At 43.1% G+C, this 25618-nt stretch overlaps 1 protein-coding gene across 4 annotated transcripts; it reads right to left on the bottom strand.

Annotated features, from left to right (window-relative positions):
- Window positions 1-108: 108 nt before the first annotated feature.
- ap2a1 (adaptor related protein complex 2 subunit alpha 1) lies at window positions 109-25618 on the bottom strand. 4 transcript variants are annotated; one of them, XM_084071927.1, is made up of 23 exons: window positions 25185-25618; window positions 24820-24869; window positions 23916-24015; window positions 21831-22042; window positions 17185-17378; window positions 16641-16770; window positions 16062-16163; window positions 15010-15269; window positions 14597-14765; window positions 13696-13833; window positions 13161-13343; window positions 12867-12964; window positions 12482-12713; window positions 11775-11966; window positions 11203-11357; window positions 9558-9629; window positions 9155-9237; window positions 8817-8906; window positions 8218-8341; window positions 7005-7121; window positions 6775-6844; window positions 6077-6211; window positions 109-2607 (listed from the first exon to the last, which is right to left on the bottom strand). In XM_084071927.1, the coding sequence occupies exons 3-23, from the start codon at window positions 23980-23982 to the stop codon at window positions 2530-2532; spliced, it is 2901 nt and encodes a 966-aa protein (XP_083928053.1). In that variant the 5' UTR covers window positions 23983-24015; window positions 24820-24869; window positions 25185-25618; the 3' UTR covers window positions 109-2529. The 4 variants fall into 4 exon arrangements, with proteins under 4 accessions (XP_083928053.1, XP_083928055.1, XP_083928052.1 ...); XM_084071929.1 differs by lacking the exon at window positions 24820-24869 and adding an exon at window positions 10216-10284; XM_084071926.1 differs by lacking the exon at window positions 24820-24869.

The following is a 25618-nucleotide window of genomic DNA, read 5'->3' as shown; positions in this document are numbered from 1 at the left end:
AATAAAAGCCTACGGCTGTGTGCAATGAATCCTTCTCATTTTTCTCATTCATTCTCTCTCTCTCACTCACTCACTCACTCACTCAAGAATGAGACAGTGAGCACTGTGTAGAGTATATGGCATAGTTTTACTTTCACATTATTCAGTACAGAGTAAATCTTAAATCTAACACAGGTATTTGACAGGTTTTTTTCTTTTAACACCGATACACGGGGCTGCTTTAGCTAGCGGATACTGCATAGACGCACACACACACACACGCCCGCACACACAATGACAATGACTACATTTGTTTCCACTACAATGATCAGTGTCCTGTGCACATAACACAGGACGTGATACCTGTTGAACTAATATGACCATGTATCATAAATGTCATTAGCTTTTCCATTTTTTTTTCTCTGTGGTTACATCGAACCTTGCACACCTGCACACACACGCACCCACACACACATGCATACAATGCCCACCCTTTAACGACAATCCCCTGTAGTTGCAACTGACAGTTGGCTGTCATATTGGTCAGCCTGCTCTCTCCCCTCACATGAGTGTGTGTGCATGTGTGTATATGCATGTGAGGAAGGATAAAGCTGAGATCAGTCTTAAACCTGAAATGTGAATGCACACACAAATAAGTGCCATAGGGTACACACCTATGGAAAGGTGTCAGCATTTGAAAGGATTGAGACTCTTTTTCCATGAATCGCAATCTTCTCCCAATATATATATATTTTTAAGTGCGTAGTCAACGCACAGATCTGAGAAATGTTATTCTATGGTAGCGATTGTTCTGTCAGACTCTCCTCTCGAAATATTAAGGATGAGCCAAAAGAAATGTGAAAGCATGACCGCCATTGCCTCGGCAGCTGCACTCTTCATGTGCAAGTCAGTCGAGGTCGGCTCTCGTCCCTCTCAGCTTGGCCACCGCCAAGGAGTGCAATCTATGCTTTCTTAGGATATGACCCGCCACGGGCAGTCAAGAGATCGAGTTGAGGTCCTTAAGACCCCATAACGGCCCCCAGAAAAATGACTGCCAAAGGTGTGGTCGAATGTCATTTCGTTATGACTCGCTTGGGTCTGATCGTTAGGGTCACGCTTGGGACGGCTCTAAGACATCTTTGTGAGCTCAGAGGAACGCGCCGGCTTCATCTATATGTTTTAACACTGTAAACCTGGACAGCTACCCTGCTACTGCGCTTTAACTCTCACCAACTCCCTCTCTTTCTCTCCACCCCCATGCCTCCTATCCAAATTCTCTCTATGCCACCTGCCACAAACATGCTCGCCAGGGATGAACCCAGAAAGCAAGACAACATACAAACACATCAATAACACATCAATAAGACCACTATGAAAAAATAAAACACAAAAAAACACAAGTTAATCAAAAAAAATAATAAAAGAAGGCTACTCAATTAACGATTTCATAATATTTAATAAACACAAATGGAATCATTATAGTTTCTATATAAAGTACTGTGTATGGTGTAGTGGGGGGGGGGTGATGGTAAAATGTGTGTGCCGGGATTATGGAAGTCTCCGGAAGCCTCCTAAAGTGCACTGGCCATTTCCACTGGAATTATTGAGTAAAGGGGGCGGAGACTGGGTATGTGTGGGGGGGGGGGGGGGCTTTGGGATTTTCTAGGAGTAGCTCCGCAATAACGTGGATACTAGGCAGGGGGTAAAATTGTGTAGTTTGAGACCTCAGATGTCGGATTTCATTAGTGTAATTCTGCGTTGATACCCCGCCCACCACCATAGTCCAGCATGTAAAGCCCAAACGTGTGCGACTGAATGAGACCATGTATGTGAACATGTGTGTGTGCAGAGTAAGTTCTCCCGTTTGCCTTCAAGGAATGGTCTACCATTTGAAATTATGTAAAAAAGGAAGAAAGAAAATAAAATGAAAATAAAAATAAACTAAAAAATATCCCCGATATACCACCTTACCCCAAGTGTGTGTGTGAGCGTGGGTGTGTTTGCACGCACGCACGCAGACACAGACACGCGTGCCAGCTGTCATCACAACTACAGGAGCAACTCAGGGTTTGGATAGGCAGGACGGAGCGGAACGGAACACAACGCCACGACTCTGGGAGCACATGCGCACGCACACGTTCATACACATACACACACACACATACACAGCCATACACGCCACATACACAGGTAAACACCGATAAAAACAAGAATCATAGCGCTCATGATAATAAACAGGAATTATAGTAGAACTGGAATCATAATTTGTGACAATAATAATGACATTAATATGGCTGCCGCGGCTAGCGACAGCTGCTTTTTCCCTTATGTAGGTTACACCTCTTTTTTTTTACTCATAGATTCTTTGTTGGAGGAGAGAGGGACAAGGGGACAGGGAGGTTGGGATTGGTCCGGGCGAAGAGGATCGTGGAGGTTTTGAAACGCTGGTCCTGTAGTTTCATCGGCAGGGGGATACAGAGCACGATGGTCTGGGTGCTTGGGGAGTGGGGGGAGTTGGGGTGGTGGTGAAAGGATTCTGGACCCCCGCCTTTAGAACTGTTCTGCCAGCAGCTCACAGAGACGCTTGGAGACCGTGTCCTTACTGCAGCGCAGTGTCAGACGGTACATCTGAAGGACAGGTAGACACACAGGGAGAGGACATTGTTTATCTTTTAAACTAGCCTTTGTAGATGTGAAATGAATCAAGCTTGAGCAACTGCATGGCCTATTTGTCGCCTAAAATATAATCAAACAGATTTCGATGGACTGTATAAGTGAAATAGATTCTTTCCCGTTCATTTCATTGTTCAAGCTTTTTTTATGCCATAGCCTGGAGGGCCGATTGTTCTGCAATTGGCTAATTTGTCAGGCCAAACGAGGTTAGACTACATCCCATAACCTGTAAGGATGATTGCTCTGAGATTGGCCACTTCATTGTTACACCAACCAGCCAACCAATGATGTACTGTAACTACAGTACATGACATCAGCTTCCCCACTGTCCACGTCCCACTCAGCTTCCGTACTGTCTGTCTCTCTGTTTCCCTACCTTCTGTCTCTCTCTCAGCTTCCCTACTGTCTGTCTTTCTCAGCTTCCCTACCGCCCGTTTCTCTCTCAGCTTCCCTACCGTCCGTTTCTCTCTCAGGTTTCCTACAACCTGTATCCCCTCTCAGCTTCCCTACCGTCCATCTCTATGTCTCTCAGATTCCCTAAATCTTTCTTCCTCTCAGCTTGCCTACAGTCTGTCTGCCTGTTAGCTTTCACACAGTCAGTGTCGCTCGCAGCTTTCCTAACGTTTGTCTCCCTGTCAGCTTTCTTACTTTTCATCTGCCAACACTGACTCTCTCTAAGCGACAAAAAGAAATACATTAAAAACAGAAATCGGTGTATTTTCTATTTTCGTCCAAAAAAATAGTTCAATACAAACCGAGAAACACTTACAAAAGGAGGAAAAGGAGTCACAAAATGGCATTCTCCATAGACATTAATTTGAGTGTGTTCACACTACAAACAGATAGCAGGCCTATAATCTAATCTCTCAAAACAGATTCTGCTACCAGAATCTGTCAGCACTACTGCCTTAAACATGTAACGTTGTTAGTAGGAACGAACACAGAAGCACCCGGAAGGAAGTTGACTGAAAAGGGGAGGGGCCAAACCAGAGTTCCTGTATACAAATTTGGTTGTGCCTTTGGGGCAAAAACAAAGAAAAAAGTTTTCCTTTTCTTTTTACAGAATGGGTTCCTAGATTGACTTCAGTCACATCACTGATGAGAACTCATCATTGACATGGAATATACAGAGATAGAGCAAGAGAGACATGCCAGTTTGGAGGGCACTGACATCCTGAAAACAAGACTGCAGTGGAAATAGTTGTGTAATTGGCATTCAGTGTTCATACTGATGTTTTACCATATCAGCATATTCAATCATGAAGTCATGTCAAATCTGTTTGACCTTGAAAATGCTCATCATCCTCATCAATCAATCAATCATAGTTAATAGTGTGAGCTGATTTAAATGTCTAGATAGGACAGCATGGATATGTTGCCTCTATTTAGACTAGCAGTATCTGTTACCAAAGGTTTCACACATTCACATGGAACCTGGTCTGACTGTACACCTTGTCAGTAAGACTCCCTTCATTAAAGGAAACACCTTCAATTAAAGCAAAATTACACTTTGTTAGATGTCAAAATAGTGGTGAGATATCTTCAGTAGTAGCTCCATGGATGAGAAACTGATATTAAAAAAATTACTTCCATTGCACAGTGAAACAGGTCTCAAAATCACTCTTTTAGAACAAGGAACACAAACAAAGTAGATTCTGCCAATATACGTAAGATTACAAAACCGGGCACAGTATTTTAATTAAATAAAAAAGTCAGCTTCCCATTGGTTTTATTTTTTGAATTAGGAAGAAGATCCAGACTGGATCTATGGATCAAATAGTAAAGCCAACAGCTTTAAAAAGAGAAAAAAATACTACGGCACTCTCCTAAAATGTAAGAACAAGAAAAACATTCTACCAGCTTGTGCCAAGCTAAAATCCTTGAAAAGTACTGTCATGACTCTTGCATCCAACTAAACATCCCCAAATATATATATATACAGTATATATATATTAAACTCAAGAGTTAAATTAAGGTGCCTTTCACATCTAAAGCTCACTAGTGGATTTATTCATGCACTCTTAAGCGCCATTCACACTGAGCACTATAACAATATCGTTCACCATTGTATTTTATTTATAGTTGGTGTGAACTCTGCCATCCACTTGACTTAGAACGATTTTTAAACTATATTGTTATAGTTATAGTGCTCAGTGTGAATGGCCGTTTACAGGCACAAACAAGGCTTCTAATTAAAAGTGCAGTATTAAAAAACATATTCAACTCCTTTGAACAGTTAAAAAATATAGCAATTTTACTTATTAATCTATACATTTTTATGTAATATAATCCTGACCTCATTGCGGCTGTGAGTCTCTAATTGACAGATGACCCCATCAACAAATTATGACTCCATGAAATCAAGGCTTCATGGGGTGTGTAATTGATAGAAAATAAGTAATTTCTTGGGTGAACTACTCTTTTAACTAGGCCATTGTATCAGACAGACCGCTGACAACGTTGTCAGATAAAACTGTATTGCTTGGGCAATTCATTTTTTAAAAGTATTTCGCATGCCTTACTGGGTTTTTAAAATTACATATTGGCAGAGTCTGCTGTGTCCCTTTGTTTATGTGCTAAAATAATACATTTGAGACCTGTTTCACTGTGTAATGTAAGTTACAGAGATTGCAGAGACTATTTCTGACTATTTGTGAATGTCAATTTCTAATAAATGGAGCAACTATAGCCAATCTCACCAATATTTGGAGTTGCATCATGACAAGATGTCTACAAAAGCCAAACCTCTACCAAAGTATAATTTTGTTTTAAATGTGTTGGTATGGCATCCATTTTCTGACAGCTAGTTTGTTTATTTTCTGAACCATATTTATCCTAATAATCAATTTTATGTTCTGGTGTATCCCATTAAGATACACACAGGGGAAAAACCCAAAATGTTCCTCATGCTGTGTTGGTATTGATTCTGCTGTGACAGCAGTGGCTCTTGCTTTGCTCCATCAACAGAATCAAGACTAACATCAGCTTCCCTGGCTAACTGGAACAAAATGGCTTTCCTTAGAACACAGTTAATACTGAGCTTCTTATCAGAAAACGTGGCCACACTTCTTGTGCTTTGAGCATCAAGGCAACATTTAGTTAGACAAAATAAACTGCCAGAAAGACAGAGTTTGAATGTCCTTTGTACAATACGTCTGGTAGAGGAAGGGGGGTAGGGGCCCTAAAACAGCAAGTACGGTACTTAAGACATGACTTTGTAGCTAGACAAGCAAGCATAGACAGACAGACAGACAGACAGACAGACAGACAGACAGACAGACAGACCACACAAGAGAGAGGTGAGACACTTACCACGACACCAGGCTTGGGTTTCAGCAGCACATAGATAGACGAAGACAGCAGTGAGATAAGCCCTGACAGCAGCATGGTTAAACAAGGACAGAAGAATGTGCTATGTCCTTACCTGGGCCTGTGCGTTGGGCTCCAGTCTGAGCAGGCAGCCCACCTGCTGACCCTTGGTCTGAATGACGCCGGCGCACACATAGTTCTCTGGGTTAGGATCCACGTTTTCCAGCAGGGCACATCCCAGACCCAACAACTACACACACAAGCACACAGTAATTGGATGGGTGGCATCACCTCAATATGAAGGGAGAGATTTCATTTCATTCCATTTATTAGTTTGTATAAGGCACCACGTACAAACAAAATGTATCTCAAGCAAAGGGAAAATGTACTTTGTACCAGATTTACGTAGCTATGAGATAATTTGCATCTGTAGTCCCTGGGCAGGTGAACAGAAACAAAAACCTATCACTCAATCAGCAATACAACTAGCCCAATAACCGATCATACCCACCTACATAACCTAACATCCATCAAAACAACACATAGGCTGCACATATCCGGAGTTAGACAGGTAATCAAAGTGTTGGAGCTGAACAACACTCTTAACGGCGGAGGAGCAGCATTATGGATTATCTTATGCACTAAATGGATGTCGAATTACAACATTAAGTAGTCAAAACGTAATATTTTATATGAGTATCTAAATAGAAAGAGAGTCAGAGTGGATGTGGCTGAAAAAAACGCTTGACACCTGAGAGGAGGGAGTGGAGAAGTACAATCAATATTTAGAAAGTGGTCAACATGACTGTGTACCTTAGCCTTAAGTACTTCTGTGTCCATGCCATGGTTGGCCTTAAAGATCTTTTGTGCTTCTTGCTGGGGCCTGACAAGAGAAGGGAGCCGACTTTAGTAAGGGAATTAAACGCCATCAAAACAGGTTGAATTTGTGTCCGAAAATACAAAGGAATGATTAAATGTATTTGTTTGTAAAAATGTACTTCAAATGGCCATTTTCAACTAGGTTCTGGCAAACACAGACGTACTGGCTGAGCTGTTTCCAGCGCTGAAAGAAGTCATTTGAGGCCATCTCAGTGGGCTGGAAGAACTTGTTGATGGTTACTGGCAGCTTGAGGGTGAGATTCTGCAGAGCACCTCCATATCTGCACCACAGAAACATAAACACACACACCACGGCACAGACAAAACATGAACTTGGGATAACACTGTAGGGCGGATGGTCTGTGTATCTGCACAATGCACATGGTTTGTGTACATATAACATGCATACATAGTAGATCAAAACTGAACAGAAACCGGGGTGTGTATACGGTATCAAAGTGTCTGTGTGATGGAATTCAGTGCCAGGTGGTATATACTGTAGGTTTAGGGTCATGGTTTAAAATGCAAAATCTTGTAGGTTTAGGGCCATGGTTTAAAATGCTCATAGTATAGTAGATATCTATGGTCTGTGTTTGTGTACAATATATGGCCAAAGGAGTGAAAAGACAATGACATGCATTGACATTAGAGATGCAACGGTTCTCGGTTTAACTCATTCAGTGCCATTGACGTCGCCGACGTCACGTTTGTATAAGCCCAGGGTGCCAATGACGTTTTTTTTTTTTTATGTTCAGAACCCAAGATATCATGATTTGAAGATTTGCTTCTCCATTCACTTCTTGTTTAACATCTTACTGAAAAAGGCTGTATCTCGCTTCCTAAGCACTTTTTTTTTTACAATGTATTTTTGGCTCTGGCACTCAGAGCCAAACTGCCAGAAATAAGTCAGGCACTGAATGAGTTAATATAGAACCGTGCCGTACGCAATCCATGGTTCAATACACACTTTTCTTTTTGTTTACGCAATTACATTTTGCATGACTTTACATGCACTTCTGCCAAATCGATTGACTGTTTTTAACAATTAAAAATTATTTTGGTTAGTCATGCACATGCCTAGACGTTTTTGTTCCGTGACAAAGAGAGTAGAGATGAGCATTAATGCTTATTCCCGCAAATCACTTTCTTTTTATGATTAAAGGCCAGTCATTCTGCAAAACATCGGCGGACATCCAGATGAAAACACTTGCCACCTCTATCAATTTTCTAAATGCAGTGGTTAGTTAGTGTTAGTAGCAATGTATTTGTGGGTGTAATTGATGGGTGTACAATTGTGGTTTAAGCTTGGATATGTGGCTGCCCGTCTCACCGTCACACTGTAGGAATGTGCATAGCTGCGTGTCGGTGTGTGCGTACCTGAACTTGATGTTGAGTAGCGGAGCTTCAGAAAAGTCATTGATACATTCAATGTTGAGGACCTGCTGCACCTGTGCACCTCCCTCTACTAGAGGCTCCACTGGCTTGGTCTGCACGTTGAGCTGTGGATCTCGGCAGTCAAGGAACACTGAGACACACTCCAGCTGCAGGCTGCTTAAACATTACGCAACAACACTACCACACATGGCACAAAACTAAGGTACGTTAATTCTAACGCACCTTTTTTAAACCAATTTAGTCTCCAATAATATAATCTCCCCCCTGTCTTCGACAACACAACCAATTTGATATTCTCGAAGGAGTCCCAGACTAGAGAGACTGGATCACAAGAGTCTCTGCCTATCTCATATTAAACAACAACCGTCTTATAACCCTAAGGATGAGCGATTTCTTTATGATCTTCAAAATGTGTCTGGGAATCTAAAATCCTTTGGTGTGGCATTGGCCTAGTCACCGACTAAAGCCTGATTTATATCTTATCGTATGAAAATGTTGCACGTCTAAAATAGCCAACCTGCAAGCTCAGAGCTCGTAGATTTGCTATTTTTGATGCATCACTCCTTCACTGTAAAGGATATCAGACTGCAGATCTCCAGGGCAGCTAACTGTTGTTGTGAAGCCGGCGAACTGCACTGATGTTTTGTTCCCGTAGAAAAGGTACATCCTCCCTGAGTGACATATGTGCACACACACAGGCAAAATTAGAACATTACAGAGGTATGACTCACAGGCCCAAGGCTAATTAATGCACACAGCAGAGACTCTGGTCTTGTATTTTATTAATGGCAATAACATTTTTCTATTCTGGCTTCATTTCTTATTTGTCACACAACCATGTCGTTGACGAAAATGACATTATTTCCAACTTGCGTGGAAGTGTGAATCTGACTTCATCCTCCACATTGCTCTGACTCACCCAGGTTCTGACGGTACTCAGACTTGATCCCGATCTGCAGCAGTTGGTTCTCAAACAGCACACCGTTGTTCTTGCACACAAACCTAATGGGTGACAGCAGGACCCAAACGAAGAACTTACAAGAGGCCAACAGAACTACCATGCGGACGTGTTATGCAGAAAACCATTAAAAATTGCAGTTTTTGTGATCTATGGAGTGCAATGACAAAAAAAAAGCCTGGTGTTAAACTGTAATGGCAACGTTTGAAACAGATAACCGTTATGAGAGGACAAACCAGAATGTGTGGTGCGCAGTTAGAGATCTTACTGTTAGCTGAAGACATTAGAGAAACCCAAAGGAGAGGTGGCACCACTGAGCCGGGGGTAAGAGGGAGAGAGAGAGAGAGAGAGGGGGGGGCCTTACTTGTTCAGAAGCTCGTCAGCCTCGGGCAGAGGAGGGGCGGGATCTTCAGAAGCCGCAGAAGGGGGAGCAGAGCTGAGAGATCAGACAATAAGATGGATGGATGGAAGGATGGATGGAGGGATGGAGAGAGTGGGACCAGCAAAAGAGGGGAGGAAACGAAAGCCCCAGAAGAAAAGAAATAAGAGGATTTGTAACGAGGGGGGGGGGGGGGGGTTGGGGGGTAAAGCGGTAAATGAAATAAAAAGCACAAGTGATTGAACCGGTGTGATGGAGTGAGTTAAGAAGGAGGCCAAAGCAGTGAGAGAGCAAGAGGAGGGGGAAGAAGGAGAATGCAAGATGGTTTTAGTAAAGCATCAGAAAAGTCACGTATTATTTTGTACAACATTTAAAGCATTTAACAAAAAACAAAATAAAATGAGTATTTTGTGGCTATTTCAAGTATAGTAGATATAGTTGGAACAGACTTTTAAGTAAATACGTACAACACCATGAGGCTACTACTACCCACAAGACAAGTCATGATGACAACAATAGAGTAATACAAACTATGGAAGTATCTTTAAAAGGCTGAGGAAAACTATATGGATGTGTGTTTGGACTACGCCAGCCATGTTTGTAGTTTTCTGGGTGACGCTGTAGACTACTACTGGGCCCTTACTCCGAGTCACCAGGACCCTCGACCAATAGGGAGTCAGAGGTCTCGGTGGGCTGTTCCAGTTCTCTGCCAGTGTCCAATCACAACGGAGGACAAGAGATGGACGGGCAGACACACGCGCGCACACACACACAGTCGAGCCAAATGCAAAGAGGACACACATGCACGCAGACACACAGATGTAATTGCACGCACGCACGCACGCACGCACGCACACACACACACACACACACACACACACACACATAGACAGGGAAGTGAAGGGAAGGAGAGACAAAAAAAAAAACAAGGCAAGAGAGAAAGACAGTCACATACATAGCAAGATAAAGAGAACAGACACAGATTACACAAACACGCAGAAGAGACCGACAGCCAAGAGACAACGACAGACAGACGACCAGCGTGTCTCACAAACAGAGGTCCTTAAACACATCAGCAGCTATTTTACATGGTACTTTTAGGAAGGAAATGAAAACACACAAAGAGTACAAAACGAGGAGCTTAATCCTTAATCCATCACAGAACTATGTTAAGTACCCTATAAGGCACTGTTTCCCAAACACTGGGTCGGGACCCATTTGTGGGTCACGGACACATTTTTATGGGTCATGGGTAAATATCTCTTTTTTTAAATAAAAAAAAGGAAGAGAAATTCCATAAAAAAATATGTGTAGGAACCAAACCCAAACTAGTGAAAATAGCAGATCTACGAGCTCACACTGCGTTGCATCTCAACACGTTGTGAGCTTGTAGATCGGTGATTTTCACTAGTTTGGGTCCCGGAGAGACAAAATCTCTCTTTTGGGACTCTAGCTAAAAAGTTTGGGAACCACTGCTATAAGGCTCACTTAGATATAAGTGAAAATGAACATCAATTCCTTTGACATTCCCTCTGGCATCTCGGCAACATTATCTCGCAGCTCAGTTGCTGCACAAACACACACTACTTTATTCTAAACCCAGCTCTCTCGTGGTGGCGTGAACTTTCACCTTAGGAAGCCGTCATCGTTCACACCGGCGGAGGGGGCGGCGGGACCCGCCTCGGAGAAGACGTCCACTAATAGGCTGCCGGCACTGGGCGCCGCCGAGCCGATGGGAGCGGAGGAGCGAAGGCCTAGCAGGTCGGCCGATGGGGAGGGAGTGGACTGGAAAACACAGGACTGAATGAGCGAGGAGGTGTGTGTACATCAATCACTACACAAGGTGTAAAATTACTTGACAAACTCAGTGTAGTAATGTTATGCAAAACCCATTACTCTTATGCTAAAATATTGTGGAATTATTTTCACTCTAGATAAGGTTGTTATTCAAATATCAGTCTCCAACCTCAACACTTGAATATAATTTAGAACAACATATCTGCTAATACATTAAAAGCTGATCTCCATCGTGTCTGGGGACAATGTGCAGGGTCCATCGCCCCACAGGAGATGATGATCCGCAATAGCCAGGGTGTAAATGTGACATGAATAAATCGCATGCAAGTAGGCCTGTCACAATTATTACATAATCACCTTTTTTGCAAATGGGGTCAAATAGGCACACATCATTTCTCAACTTACAGCATTTGAGGCGCCGCCCATGGCTGACGAGTCTGGCCCCCTGTCACCTCCTCCGTTCAGCTCTCCTCCCTCTCTCTTGCCCTCCTCCAGCTCCGGCACCGACACGGCACCGGGTCCCTTCTTCTTCTTTAACTTGGCCAGGATGGAGGACTCTCTCTCTGGGAAGGGTGGCATCTCCTCCAGGACTGTGGCCTGCGGACACACAGAGACAGTATTATTGACGCATAGCGATAAGGCAAAATCAAATATGACAATACTTTTTGACCAAATACCTTAACGTCGATATTTTGATGCTTATCATATTGTGATGCCATCTTTTTTTATATGAAAGAAATACAAAAATATAAAATCTACAAGATCATAGCGCATCACATCTCTGAGGTTGTAGATCAGCTTTTTTTCCTTCTTTTTTACATTATTTAAAGGTATAAAATAGTGCAAAAAAACAAGAAGAAAACACTTAATGCCATTTCACGATATTCTGCTATCCAAAAGTCCAACTCTAGTCTCATCACGATATCGATATAACATCTTAGTGATGTTCTTGCTTTGAGCACAGGAGTCTCGAGTTACTGTAAAGCCTGATTTATGCTGAAAATAGCAAATCTATAAGCCCAAAACGAGTCACAGTCAGTGCGTGCAACCAAGTATAAATCAGGCATAAGATTGATTGTTGGTTGACTGTCCTTTAGCCAGGCCGAACTAACCAGGACGTCAGTGCTGGCGATGGAAGAGAGCTTGAGGTACTCGACGGCGCGCTGCTGCAGCTCCACGTCCGAGTTGCGGATCTGGCTGTCGGAGCGCAGCACCTCCTGGATGGTGGCCTTCGTCTCAGGGAACAGGTTGATGAACTTGATGTAGGCAGAGAGCAGCAGGGCCCGCGTGGGCACCGAACACAGGTGGAACTTAGAATGGAGCAGGTTGAACTGGACCAGGGGGCTGGAGGAGAGAAGGGCAGAGATACGCAGAAAGGAAGCACGGGCGTGGGCATAAGGAGAAAATGGAAGAGGAAGGTTAATAGATAATAAAAATGTTAATAACAGTACAACGGTCTTCCGATTTTCAACCTGTGACGGGGAGGTTCTGACATACCTAGAGCGCGGGTCGCCAGCGATAAGGTTGCCAAACTCTCCGAGGATGTAGCCTCCGACCTTCACCATGTTCTCATGACAGGCAGGGGCCTGCAAGGCCTGGAACAGAGGCGTGGTGCCAAGTTAAACAATCAGTCATAGATCTCAACTCAGCCACTATAAAACAAAGAAGTTTTTTATAATGGCCTTTCTGACCAGTAACCATCACCACGTACATAAACTTTTCCTAGTTATTACACCCCCCCCCACACGGTTTTTACACATTGTCCCGCTGCCATCTGTCCATCCGTCGTACCTCAAAGACGGTCTTGGCGGCGTAGCCCTGCACGTCGTCACGGTTGATGACTATCTGGATGACACGATACCAAACTTCCTCGCTGACATAGTCGCCGGCGATGCGGATCAGGTTGAGGATGGTGTCGACGTACCATGAGTAATCCACGGCGTACTTCTCTGCCAGGATGGCCACCTTCAGCACCTGTACAACGGCAATAAGGAAGAGGAGACATGGGGCGTTGCTTAGACATGGACACTCTTTTCTGGTGATTTGGCACAAAGGAAATGTTCTAATCTATTAATAATCTAGATTATTAATCTATTAATAATAATATCCAAAGTGGAATATTTGTCAGTTTTCTGTGGCATTTTGTCTACGTCCTTATATTCTGCTGCTTTCTTGTCAAAGAAAGATAGATTTCAACGTTTTCCACAAGGCGGGTGAAATCTTCCAGTCAAAAGTGCCACCCACGTGCACAAGTGAAAGACTCGGTGGAAAGACGTATTTGAATTCACTATCAGGTTTCAGCGGTGTGCACACCACACAAACACACCATCTCCTCTCTGATGGAGTAGTCGGCAGTCTCCAGGTAGCTGAGCATCTCGGCGACGATCTGCTTGGCGTTGCTACGGTCACACATGGCATAGAGCAGGTCAGCTGCTCTCTGACGCACACTCACATCCCTCTCAGTCTGTAGAGAGAGAGAGACCCGTATGACATATACTCTCACAGATGACTACATTATGATTATTCCATACCACATTTAAATATGACAAATATCAATGAAGAATACATGAATCAAACAGATTCGTTCTTTAATAATAATAGAATTAAATCAATCACACGTAATAACACATAATTATCCTCCATACTATGAAACCTAAAAGTCTGAATGTCGTGGCATCATGCTGACATTTAATCAATATATTGTACAACTCACTGTGAGATGGTGAAAGAAAGAAAAGAAAATAGCTTGGCCTGCCCTAAAGCCTTACTGAGGCTTTGTATGAATTAAACAAAAAAACATCTAACAAATCCACAGCCTGCATTATTATTATTATTCATCATGTTAGAGCAAATCCCCTTTAAAATATGTCTGGTCAATCAGATTCTCAAAAGACAAATATAGTTCAATAAATTAAATTAATATCTATTCATCATGGTGTCTTTCAACAGTATAAAGGAAATCATTCTAAACCAATTGTCTATCTCTCTACTGCTTCCCCTTCAACCTGTATTTTTATCTACTGTAAGTCTGATTTTTATCAAAGAAATGGAAATACATAATTGAATTGTGCAACTAAGAAAGTTTAGACAAAATATGATACAATCAAGACATAACAATTCCAAAACATACTCTAGGGGTGTGTGTGTGTGTGTGTGTGTGTGTGTGTGTGTGTGTGTGTGTGTGTGTGTGTGTGTGTGTGTGTGTTCAGAGATGGGACAGGAGCAACCTTGAGGGCATTGATAACGGTCTCGATGTGCGTCTTGACAGCCTCATGGGAGAACTCGGAGCTGGCCAACGTGCACATGCTCTCCAGGGCCAAGTAGCGCAGGTTGGTCTCCCGATGCTGCAGGAACTGGCCCAGCTGATTACAGGCCCGCACCAGGAGGTTAGGCTCACTGAGGACCAGTGACGGACAGGGGGAGAAAAAAGAACGTTTAAGACACGTATATAAACATAATTCCTCCCATTTTGTCTGTTTATAAATGTATGGGTCAAATGCATTAAACCTGGAATCCATAACATTTACGTCCTTCGGCACTCGCTGGCTTAAGAGCATCAGTCTGATTCTAGACTCTCATTACAATGAGTGAATGGATATAAAACGTTGAGTGAACACATGTTTTGCTGAGCAGGCCCCACCTGTCATAGTGGATGATGAGCGAGATGGCCTCAAACAGGATGGCGTTCTTTGCGTTGGAGTGCTGCACCTTCTTGGACTTGGGTGGCTCCTGGGCCTTGTTGAGGATGGTCTCCAGACACTCCACCAGGCGGCCCTTGACGGCGCCATCCTCCGGCGGTGGGTAGCACTGCAGCAGACGAAGCAGCTTGCAGGACAGCCACGGCGCCGGGACAAAGTAGTAGGTGTAGTCCTGTAGGTCAGTGGAGGCTGACGACACGATCTGAGGAAGAGGGGAGAGTATTGTCATCCTCTGAGTGAACGGAGGAATTACCTGGATTCTTCTGGGGAGAGATGTCGCCCATTTCTCCTCAATTCAAATGACGTCTCTTGGAGTATGACATATCGTTGCGGATCAAAGACTTGACTCCAGAGTAGTACAATTTTAAGTCCCTGTCCACGTATCACCTGTTGTGGTTTAAATCCTCTTTCTTTGTCCGCATTTAATAGTCCAAGATCTATGAATATATATTGTTTCTTCCTCCAAAAGTCCAATATGTTTGCATAATAATATCCAGAGTAGAACATCGAATATAAACACCAACTTTAACCACTTACGGGATGAAACCCAAGGCTGATTTTGTAGTTTGTTTTCCAGTTCAGAAAAAAGATTACAGCATGGTAAAAACATGGCAGGCTGCATAATGCTGACTTTATAGTACACTGTGAGGTAAGCAACACAGCTGCACTTAATAAAATTAATAAAGGGTGTGTTAGATGTATGTATTTCAATGTGCATTGACAATGCACACTGGCACACCTTCATCAAACACACCCATTATTAACTGCATTAGCTGCAACTGCATTGCATACTAGCCTGGCAAGTTTTTAAATCAGTAGTTTTTAACCTGAATTGGATAACAAACTCAAACCACAAAATCAGCCTAGGGGTTTAAGCCCCTTTAAGCCCCCATTTTCTGAAAATGTTTGCCTATATTGACATTCTCAAAATAGGGACGCCAGATTGAAAGTGGTTAATTTCAACACACGCAAAAACACACACAAGGCCACCCACCCTGCTTAACCGGGACACAGCCAGGGACACGCAGGTCTTGAACTCGTCTGGGTTCTTCTGGCTGAGACACGTGATGAGAGAGATGGCTGCTGTCACTACGCCCTGGAGAGAACAACAACAAAGACACAGAAAAACAAAGCAAGAGAGAGACGATAAAAGGGTCCAGGTTAAAACACAGAGAGAAGAGTGTTCCTCACAGGATAGCAAAATAGCTGGTTAACTGGTCAGTTGTTGAATCGACATGCTGTTGGTTGACCTAATTATCTTAATAATAATAACATGTCAAAGCCCAACATTTTGTATTATTATTTTATGGCTCACTCACTGTCTTTGCCCCCTCATCTGAAAGTCAGAAAAGTCTGAGCTACAACTTCTCTCCAGTTGTCTCATAACTCTCAGTCATAAGGCTTTGTCCATGGCAGTCTTATGAGCCACACTACACCAACACTCCAACAGAGCCATCATTAGCATCAGGCAGCATCAGTGACTCTGCCTTTAGCCACAAGGCTACTGAGGACCCCAGGTGGTTTAAAGAGGAACAACATAACTGAGGAAATCATTGCAGGGCCTTGGTCTCACCATGTGCTGGTCGTTGAGGAGGTGCACCACGCGGGATGTCCACTCGCCCATCAGCACCAGGTCAGGGGAGGTCTTGTACAACCTCAGCAGACACAGGGCGGCGGACTGTTTCACACTGTCCATGGTGTCACTGTGGGCCAGTACATTCATACACATGAGCCGGCTACACAAGCGTCAAACAGCCCTTTTTACAGGGACAAAAGGCTGATTTATACATCGTCATACACCGGTGCCACTCGCTGAAAATAGCCCATCTACAAGCTCGTAGAGATGTTATTTTTGGTGAGCGACACCATTGTATGATTGTGCATCTATAAATGAACACAATCTATGTGAGTGTGCCTGTGAACTCTGACAATGGGTACTGCATTAGTATTAGTTAAGCATTAAAAAGTCAAACTAGCCTATTTCGTTTGAATGGACTTAAACTTTGCTGAATGCTTGTGAAGGTCCTGTAAGGTATGTGAATGTGAAAGCGAAGACATCAAAATGCCTTCACCGCATCGCCATCGTGCCCCAAGGACCTATGTACCCTGTGCCTTACCCGGCGACCAGGATGCGGGGTATCTCTCCGGCGAAGGCCTCGGCCATCTCGCGGCTGCCCACGTTGGCAATGCAGTGCAGGGCCAGGCACATGAAGGTGGGATTACGGCTGGACAGGTCATTCTTGATGGCGTTGTTGATGAGACGGATCAGCTCACTGTTGCTGTTGACCAGCACAGAGATGAACAGGTAGCCCTGGGGGGGAGAGCATGATCGAGAGAGAGAGAGAGGGCAGAGGGAAGCAAGTGACAGAGAAATGGAGGAGGAGGAAGGCATGGAGATAGATGAAAGAGCGAGGGGGCAGGAGTTTGTTGGTCGTATAATAGGTGGAGAGGTCATGGAAGCAAGGAGATAAGAAATATCCCCCAGAAAGCAAAGTTGACGAAGAAGAAGAAGACAGAATAGACAGGAAATTGGGCATAAACAGGTGAAGCAAAATAAAGCCCAAAACAAGATGGATGAGAGAGCAAGAGAATATGACAAGAAAGGGGAGGGGTTGACCAACAGGAAGAGGAAAAGGATGAACGAGTTAGACAAACAGATGAGGCAATGTGAGGTCATGCAGAGTGGACAGAGAGAATGAAAGTGGGGGGGCAGGAGGAAATGGGGAATGTGAATGTGAACAAGAGGACAGGGAGAGATGGAGCAAGAGAGAGAGAGAGAGTGAATTAGAGTGTGTTGGCGTTTGACAGTGCTGGTCTTCAGTGTTTGCCGTGTGCTGAGTCAGACAGCTGGACAGAGCAACAAGCGGCCTGCCATTTCACCTCTGATCACGCAAACAGTGAAGGAACCACAGTAAAAACAAACCACCCAGCTTTCACTGACAGTACTGCTCTGAGAACCTTGATAAACATGAAACGTGGAGCTTTATATCCTACTATAATCCTACTATCCTACTATAATTCTAGTAATAATTCTAGTAACCTCTGTAGTGGTACGTGAGTGAAGATACCGGGTTCTCCTCACTGGCTGGACCAATTGCTCTGATTTTGCACACAGCCATTGACCATTACCATCTGAACGCAACTGTGAAGCCCGTTTTTCAATTTCATCAAATCTCAGCTTCTTATTAGCGTTTTTGTGTCAAACACTGTCGCCATGGTTACGGGGCTGCCCAGCTATGGGACGAACTGCCCCACGGATGCGCTGCGCCGACCGGGTATGGTCTAGTGTTTGAAAAGCAAGCAGTGAAGTAAACAGCGGCTTGGTTTGAATGCCTTGTTAAGTGATGCCTGGAATGAAAATAGGAAAAAACTAAGTTAATGCCCCTTTCATGCTGCCACTTCCCTGCCCATCCAAGTCCCCTGAAGGAAGCTAGAGCAAGATACTTCCAAACTCAAGTGCCTGGAGTTGAGAAATAGTCAACTACATCTCCACAGTCAGTGCGGACTGCGGAGCTGGCTCTCAAAATAAAATGCTGCACCAAGTTTTAGGTAGAAATACTACAGCAAGGAGAGTTTAAGACAGCAAAAAGTATCTTAGTTTTCCTAGCCTTAGCCCATATGGTTAACAAAAATCCAATATAGTAGTAATAGTAATATTTGTAGTAGCAGTGGTAGCTTTTAGTGCTAAAGAGGCCCAAATGATTGCGAATTTAACGTTTATTATTAGTATTGATGATTACAACAACCACTCCCCATGCTTGAAATGCAGTGGTCAATCTCTCTAAATTGGTGCCTTTTTAAGACCAAACTAGAAATTAATTTTCTTTTCCTGAGCAAACAATGTCATTATCGTTTCTTTTCCTTTTTTACAAAACAATATTCGGACTACTTTTGTATAAAACCTGAGAGCACAGTGATGCTCTTAAAGTGTGTGAATGGTTTTGGTGGTGGACACGCCTAAATATATGCTGTGTGTGTCGCGTGCCGAAAATAGCAGATCTGCAAGCTCACAAAGTGTCGCATCCATGACACATTCTGAGATTGCAGAACGGCTATTCTTGGCTACGGACACGTCGCCCCATTAACGGCAACGCCTAAAACCTGTATTTCACCTGCAATAAAAAAAAGGCAAAAAAGAGAGCCATATTGTTGTTATGTTATATAATTGAAAATGCCAATAAATATATTGTTTTAAAAAAGAAAAACGCTTTATTTGAAACAGCCGTGCTCAAAATCACACAGTACCAGAGTGACATGGTGGGTGTGAAAAAAAGACAGTGTCATATCTGACCGAGTAATTATCACAGCAAAATCCTCACTTAATTTAACTCAAGAGTGTGAAAATTGACCTAGATGGACCCGGTCCATTTTAGGTACATTTTTACTGTCATTAACATTACATTACATTATTACAGTCATTTAGCAGACGCTTTTATCCAAAGCGACTTACAATAAGTGCATTCCACATAGGTAGGGAACAAAAATACTAATCACCAGAAGTCTTAAGTGCATTTCCTGCAAAAACAAGCAACCAAGATTAATTAACAACTTAAACCCTATATACTTTGTTGACCCATAGGGGTATATACTTGGCCACCTCATTTGTTCTACACTACAAATGTGGCGCATTGTGAGCTTATAGAGCTGCCATTACCGTGGAATGTCCACCTATTATTATGGCATACCCAGATAAGGGACAATAGGGTTCAAGTGGTTAAATGAATAGTAAATGGTAGTTGTGGGAATCAGACATGATTGAATTGTGTGTCCTCAGCTGGTGTGGCGGCCTGGGCGGTCTGTGCTCCAACCACTTGGTTTTTGAACTCCTGACACATCACTGTTCTGCATCCTCAACATTTCCTCTCTTCTTGTCACAAACTGTCTGGCAGCTACAGAATGGAAACAGAGTAGCCACAGCAGCTAATGCCAAGTGCACACTTTTAAAATACTGTCCAACCCTGCACATCTAACGAACGACTGTCTAATGATCGTCTTTTAAAAATCGTTGAGGTCGCACAGCAAGCCATTTACGAAGGACAGAGAATCATAGTCAGGTTGCAGATCACAGGATATTCACAAGACTTTTTCAACAGCTCGAGTTGTATCAAGTTGCCACGGCAACACAGTGTGCCAGGTAGCACACGAGCTATGAAGACGTTTATATTCAGCACAAACTGCGATCTTGTTCCACATTTTATTCTTCATCCCCGTTATGATAAATGCCTGACGCTACGTTTACGTTAAAAAGACAGTCATTCTGCTGCCACATTTCCAACCTCTCTTCTTGTTAGATACTCCTGGGACAAAAGTCCTGTAGTGCACACTAGGCATTAGGTGCATGTTCTACTTTCAAATACAGCACACTCAACTTTATCAAACTCTTTCATGTGGGTTAACTGGGTTTTTGTTTGCTCACCTCGCTATATAAGCGTATAAAGAAATACTGAAATGATCAATAATCTCAGGTCAGCATTTTACTCTAAAGCCAGAGCCAACAATGAAAAGAGGTAGGCTAAAACGTGTCATACAACTCCAGAATATATAATTAGGGATAACCCTTTGTTTAGTAATGAAAACATTGTGGGTTTACTCTTAAATAAATCGTATATGACAAAGTGTTTCGGTTTTGCTCTGTAATAATTATTGTTCCTTATGTCCATAGTCCTGAGATTCAGTATAACAACCTGTTATGTTACCAAGCTCAAGTTTAATAGATTTGCTGAGTTCCCTTTTCCCAACTAAAAAGTTGTTTCTTAAATCATGGGAATGAGACCATTTCAGGTGATCTGTACTATTACTCAAAATAATAATTAGAAGGGGAGGAAAAAACATTAGGCTTTGAACTAATCTGTAGTTCATTCCTCAAATCCTCATGATTTTATGTTATGCAATAATCTTCAGTGACAAGGCCTGTGGTAGTACCATGTTTGATTAAGCCCTCTAAGAACTGGACACTGGTCTGCTCTATGACGTTTCACACAGCCTGCCCTGGGGGTCTTTGGGGTTTGGTGGCACAAGAATAATGGACAATTGAACAATGGAAAATGCCAAACACAGCATTGGTGCTGGCTGTTGCTTTGCCTTCATACCAGGCACCAATAACATAATACATCAACTGAGATTCTGTTGATTGTAATATTTCCATGGTTTATCCAGAATTTTACATGGCACAACTGGCAGAATTGACTCTATTGCAAATAGCAAGTGAACAACATTCAGAGTGTACAATACATTTCTTCCTATGTGAGAGGGAGAATGGAAGACTCATATTCTGCCATTATACCAAAACAGCTTAAGGCTGGAATGGGTTAGCACAATGTGCTGAGCTGCACAATAAGGTCAACCTTTGATCAAAATCACCTTTATATGCCTGACCTCAATTTCATACTATAATATACAGCAATACATCGTAGAACTAGTTCTAGAAGGGTGGGTGCTTCCAAGCAAAATATCAGGACACCCAGGTCAATGATCTCTAGTTCTGTCAACACAGACAGTTGTGACCCTTGAATTAGGTTAGGTGAAATTGCATGAGCAGATCTTGTGGTATACTATTCAAAGGGCAGCCACAGAATGATCACAGGTTTTGGACAATCGTGAGAGGGATAAAGAGTGGAAGTTTCACTCACTCACACTCACACTCTCACACACACACACACACACACACACACACACACACACACACACACACACACACACACACACACACACACACACACACACACACACACACACACACACACACACACAGTAGAAGACTTACTATCTGTTTCTCTGTGTACTTGTTGGAGCTGAGCAGGTTGACAGCTTCCATGTGTCCAAAGTCAATGTCATGGCCGAGCAAGAAAATGAAAAGCAGTTTGCAGACATATTTCTTCTTGCTGTAGCCATCAAGCGCCTTGTCCCCCTTGAACTTGGAGCGAATGTTGGCTAGCTCCTTATTAATCCTTTTGATCTCAGCTTCCTTGCTCTTACCTGGGAAGGAGGAAGAGAAGCAAGGCACGGTCAGCATGGCCATTTTTACTACTCCAGAGTGTGAAATGGAGGATATGATGACCGCATTTAATCTAATTAATAAATTGGGGGTTAATGTTTCACACATTCCCGTTTTATAAGTACATAACACAGATTCAGATGATGAAGACTTGAACTTGAAATTGACAAACAAAATTGAAGTCATGACCACAAGTATATTATTGAAATGGTCATGAAAAGGCACAGATTTATTATGAGGGGAAAAGAGTAAAGTTTAAAAGCGAATGACGAGTGAACATAAGGATAGCAAAGTGAGCTGGGTTTAGCCGTGAGAAAGGGGAACAGAAAGAAACACAGGGCTAAGATAATGTAAGTAAGTAGCAGGGAAATGGTTGTCTTGGGAAAGTGTTGTTGTGTCTAGTGAGCTGCAGAACAGCTTGCATATGGCAAGAAAACGAAGGGACAGATACAATAGAATGTTCCAGAAAGAGTGGATAGGTAAGTTCTAAGTTGGTCAAATGTATCTATCTAGGGCTTCGGGCACAATCTTCGGGCACAATCTAGTAGCCCTGAATGAGCACCATAGTGTAGGCTACATCAGTGTCGTCAACAATGACCACTAATTAGCCACTAATCGACCTCAGTTGAGTCAGTAGCAGTAAGACTATCACAATCAAATCAACAATCCTAGAACTGATCAATGAACACTGGCTGTGGAACTAAATAATTTAACTATGGTTCTTCTGACTGCACTGCAGATTTAACATGTAAGATTATAAACCACAGTCAGTGGCCCAATATCTGTACTTTTGTGTTGCAAGGACATTGCTGCTTGCACATATAACTAGGTATATACAAACTGGGATAATGATCACAATCAAGTCAACCCATTTAATTTCTTGGCACTTGTGGAAACGTCTAGGCCTATCCAACAATTTAAACCTGGGTCTGCAATTAAGGCAGTGTATAACAGCTATTTTTGTGAAAATTACAAACAAGACAGGTGCAAAACTCCCAGCAGTAAGATGGGCACTGTCAGGGCTGACAAGACAGGCTGGTCCAAGGCTGAAACGGTTTAAATTAGAAGCTGTAGTGTAGTGAGTAGGTGATGGGACATTGATGGTGTAGAATAGATGATCCACAGTGTCAAATTACAGTGCACGATTGTCCTGTGTCCTTAGGGTTACTATGAAGTGGGGTTATGCATGTGGCAAAGTCAGATAACATAGTAGACAGTGGTTTCATTATTTCCTCCCCGACTATAGGTGTTTGATGAGGCTGTGTTGGTATGGTCAACGTAATTAATGTATGGTACAGTACCTTTGTCAACTATGAGCTCTGCTGTACATCAGAGAATAGATGTACTTTATAAAAACGGACAGTTCAACAGTTTATAACACATACACTGTATGCTACTCCTCTTTTGTGTGTGTGTTTTTTTTAGATGAACTCAAGGTACCTGGACACCTATCTTGTAGCTAAGGTGTAGCGTTGTTACTCAAGATCACGACCTTAGTGCCACCAATATATGCGACAGCCTGATAAGAGTATAATCTAGGAAAACAGAAGGCCACGCTTTACTATCCGTTACTTCTTACTACAGTCAGCAGAAGAAACGGATAGTAATCCGTGGCTTAACTGGCACGTTACTGGTTTAGTCACTGAAGTGGTCAACTAGACACCACCACACGAAAACACGACCCACTGAGGGACGCTACAGTGTGTAGCAAACGGGCACCAGCAAAAAAAATGACCCCAGGTGATATTTTCTTTAGCTTAACAAGAGGAGCAGAATCGAGATCAACGTCAGGGGCAAGAAATAAACGGCCTGTGTCGTGTAGAAATACATAGTATAAAATCAATGGTTACTTACAGTTTCTTATGTCCGAAATGAACACCGCTAATCCGCGCATTCCATCTCCCTTCGACACAGCCGGCATTTTCGCAGCTTTCTGTCCTCACTCTCCTCCGGCCTTTAACCCCCACAACAACACATAATACACAATGAATTGATGTTGGTTCAGGTTTGTACAAACTGGAAGAAGCCACAGCTAACGTCAACCACTGGCTCTGGTCCAGAGCGTTAGCGAGTTCTCTCTGACGCCCTGCCAGGCGCGCTGCTATTCTCATAGACCGAAAATTCCTCTACCGTGCGAGGTCTCCAACTTAGTAAAAAATAAATAAAGACGACCTTTTCGCTGCTCACCGAAACAAAAGGAATTTTGTGTTGTTCAAAGTCTATTCTCCAGGGCGGGAAGCCTCCCAGGACCTCACCTTCTCTGTATAATACACCTTTTGGGCATAAAATAAATATGTCTGCCAGATGGAAATGATGCTATTTACTCCACTGCGCCCTCTACAGATCTAGTCAATATAAATATACCATAGACAAGATCTGTAGAGGGCGCAGTGCAGTAAATACAATAATTTCCGTCTGGCGGACATATTTTATTTTCTGCTCAAAATGTGTATTATACAGAGAAGGTGGGGTCCTGGGATGCTTCCCACCCTGTAGAATAGACTTTCAAAAACACAAAACTGCATTTGTTTCAGTGAATAGCGAAATAGTTTTGTTTGTTTTTACTAAAGTTGGAGACCTCGCACGGTAGTGGAATTTTTGGTCTATGAGAATAGCAGCGCGCCTGGCAGAGCGTCAGAGAGAACTCGCTAACGCTCTGAACCAAAGCTAGTCAACCACCAACACACGGGCTTATTATTAAGCCATAGCACCACGGTGTCGCCTGCCGAAAAGAACACATCTACAAGCGGAAGCGTACCGTAGTAGTAGACCCACTCTTGTCGGCAAGCGACACAGCCGTCGGTCGTACTACGGAATATGAATGAAGGATTAGTTTAAATCTAGCAGCCTTCAGCCTTGCTAATTAAGTCGTAAGGCTAACCACTTAGCAGCCCCGGCCGTTTGCTATACAACTTTATAATTAGCTACTATAACACGTTCAGTGTGAATGCTAACTTCGCTAGCATCTATCTATATCTATCTATATCTGCCAGATTACAGCTGTTCGGCGGATCCGCTAGCAAGCAGTAGGGGAGCTAAGAGCTAAAAGCTACAGCGGAGCTATTTCATTCAATCCTTCCGTTCCTCCGTGTTTCTGCTGGCCGCGGGACAGCGACAGTATACCTGGACTGGAGCAACGCTTGTCGGACGTCAAACCGGGGGGTCGATCGCCGCGGGGATCGGATGATTCACAGGACAACTCGGTCAGATGATCCGCCCGGTGGGCAATAAAAATAAAGCCCCGAAAAAATGACACAACTTATCTTCTTGGTGAGAGAGTCACGCACGGCCAGGGCTAGCTAAACAGCTAGCTTTCTAGCTGGGCTAGCAATATCATTCAGAATGCTGTTGGTACATATCACCCACTTGACGCTGTACGTTAACCAGCCAGTCAAATGTATCGATTTCCATACAGCGATATTCTATTCACATTCCAGTTATCGTTGACGGCTGGTTAAAAGAATGTTGGTAAATAACCAGGTTGTCAATAATTGATGTCAATTCAATTGTAATTCACCAGTCCTCCTCTCCGCTTTTGCCTGAACTGGGCTCGTGAC

Source organism: Gymnoscopelus microlampas, assembly GCF_963454915.1.
Source record: "Gymnoscopelus microlampas genome assembly, chromosome: 11".
Classification (NCBI taxonomy): domain Eukaryota; kingdom Metazoa; phylum Chordata; class Actinopteri; order Myctophiformes; family Myctophidae; genus Gymnoscopelus; species Gymnoscopelus microlampas.
The sequence above is the reverse complement of the archived record's forward strand: the minus strand, read 5'-3'. Positions and strand labels throughout refer to the sequence as shown.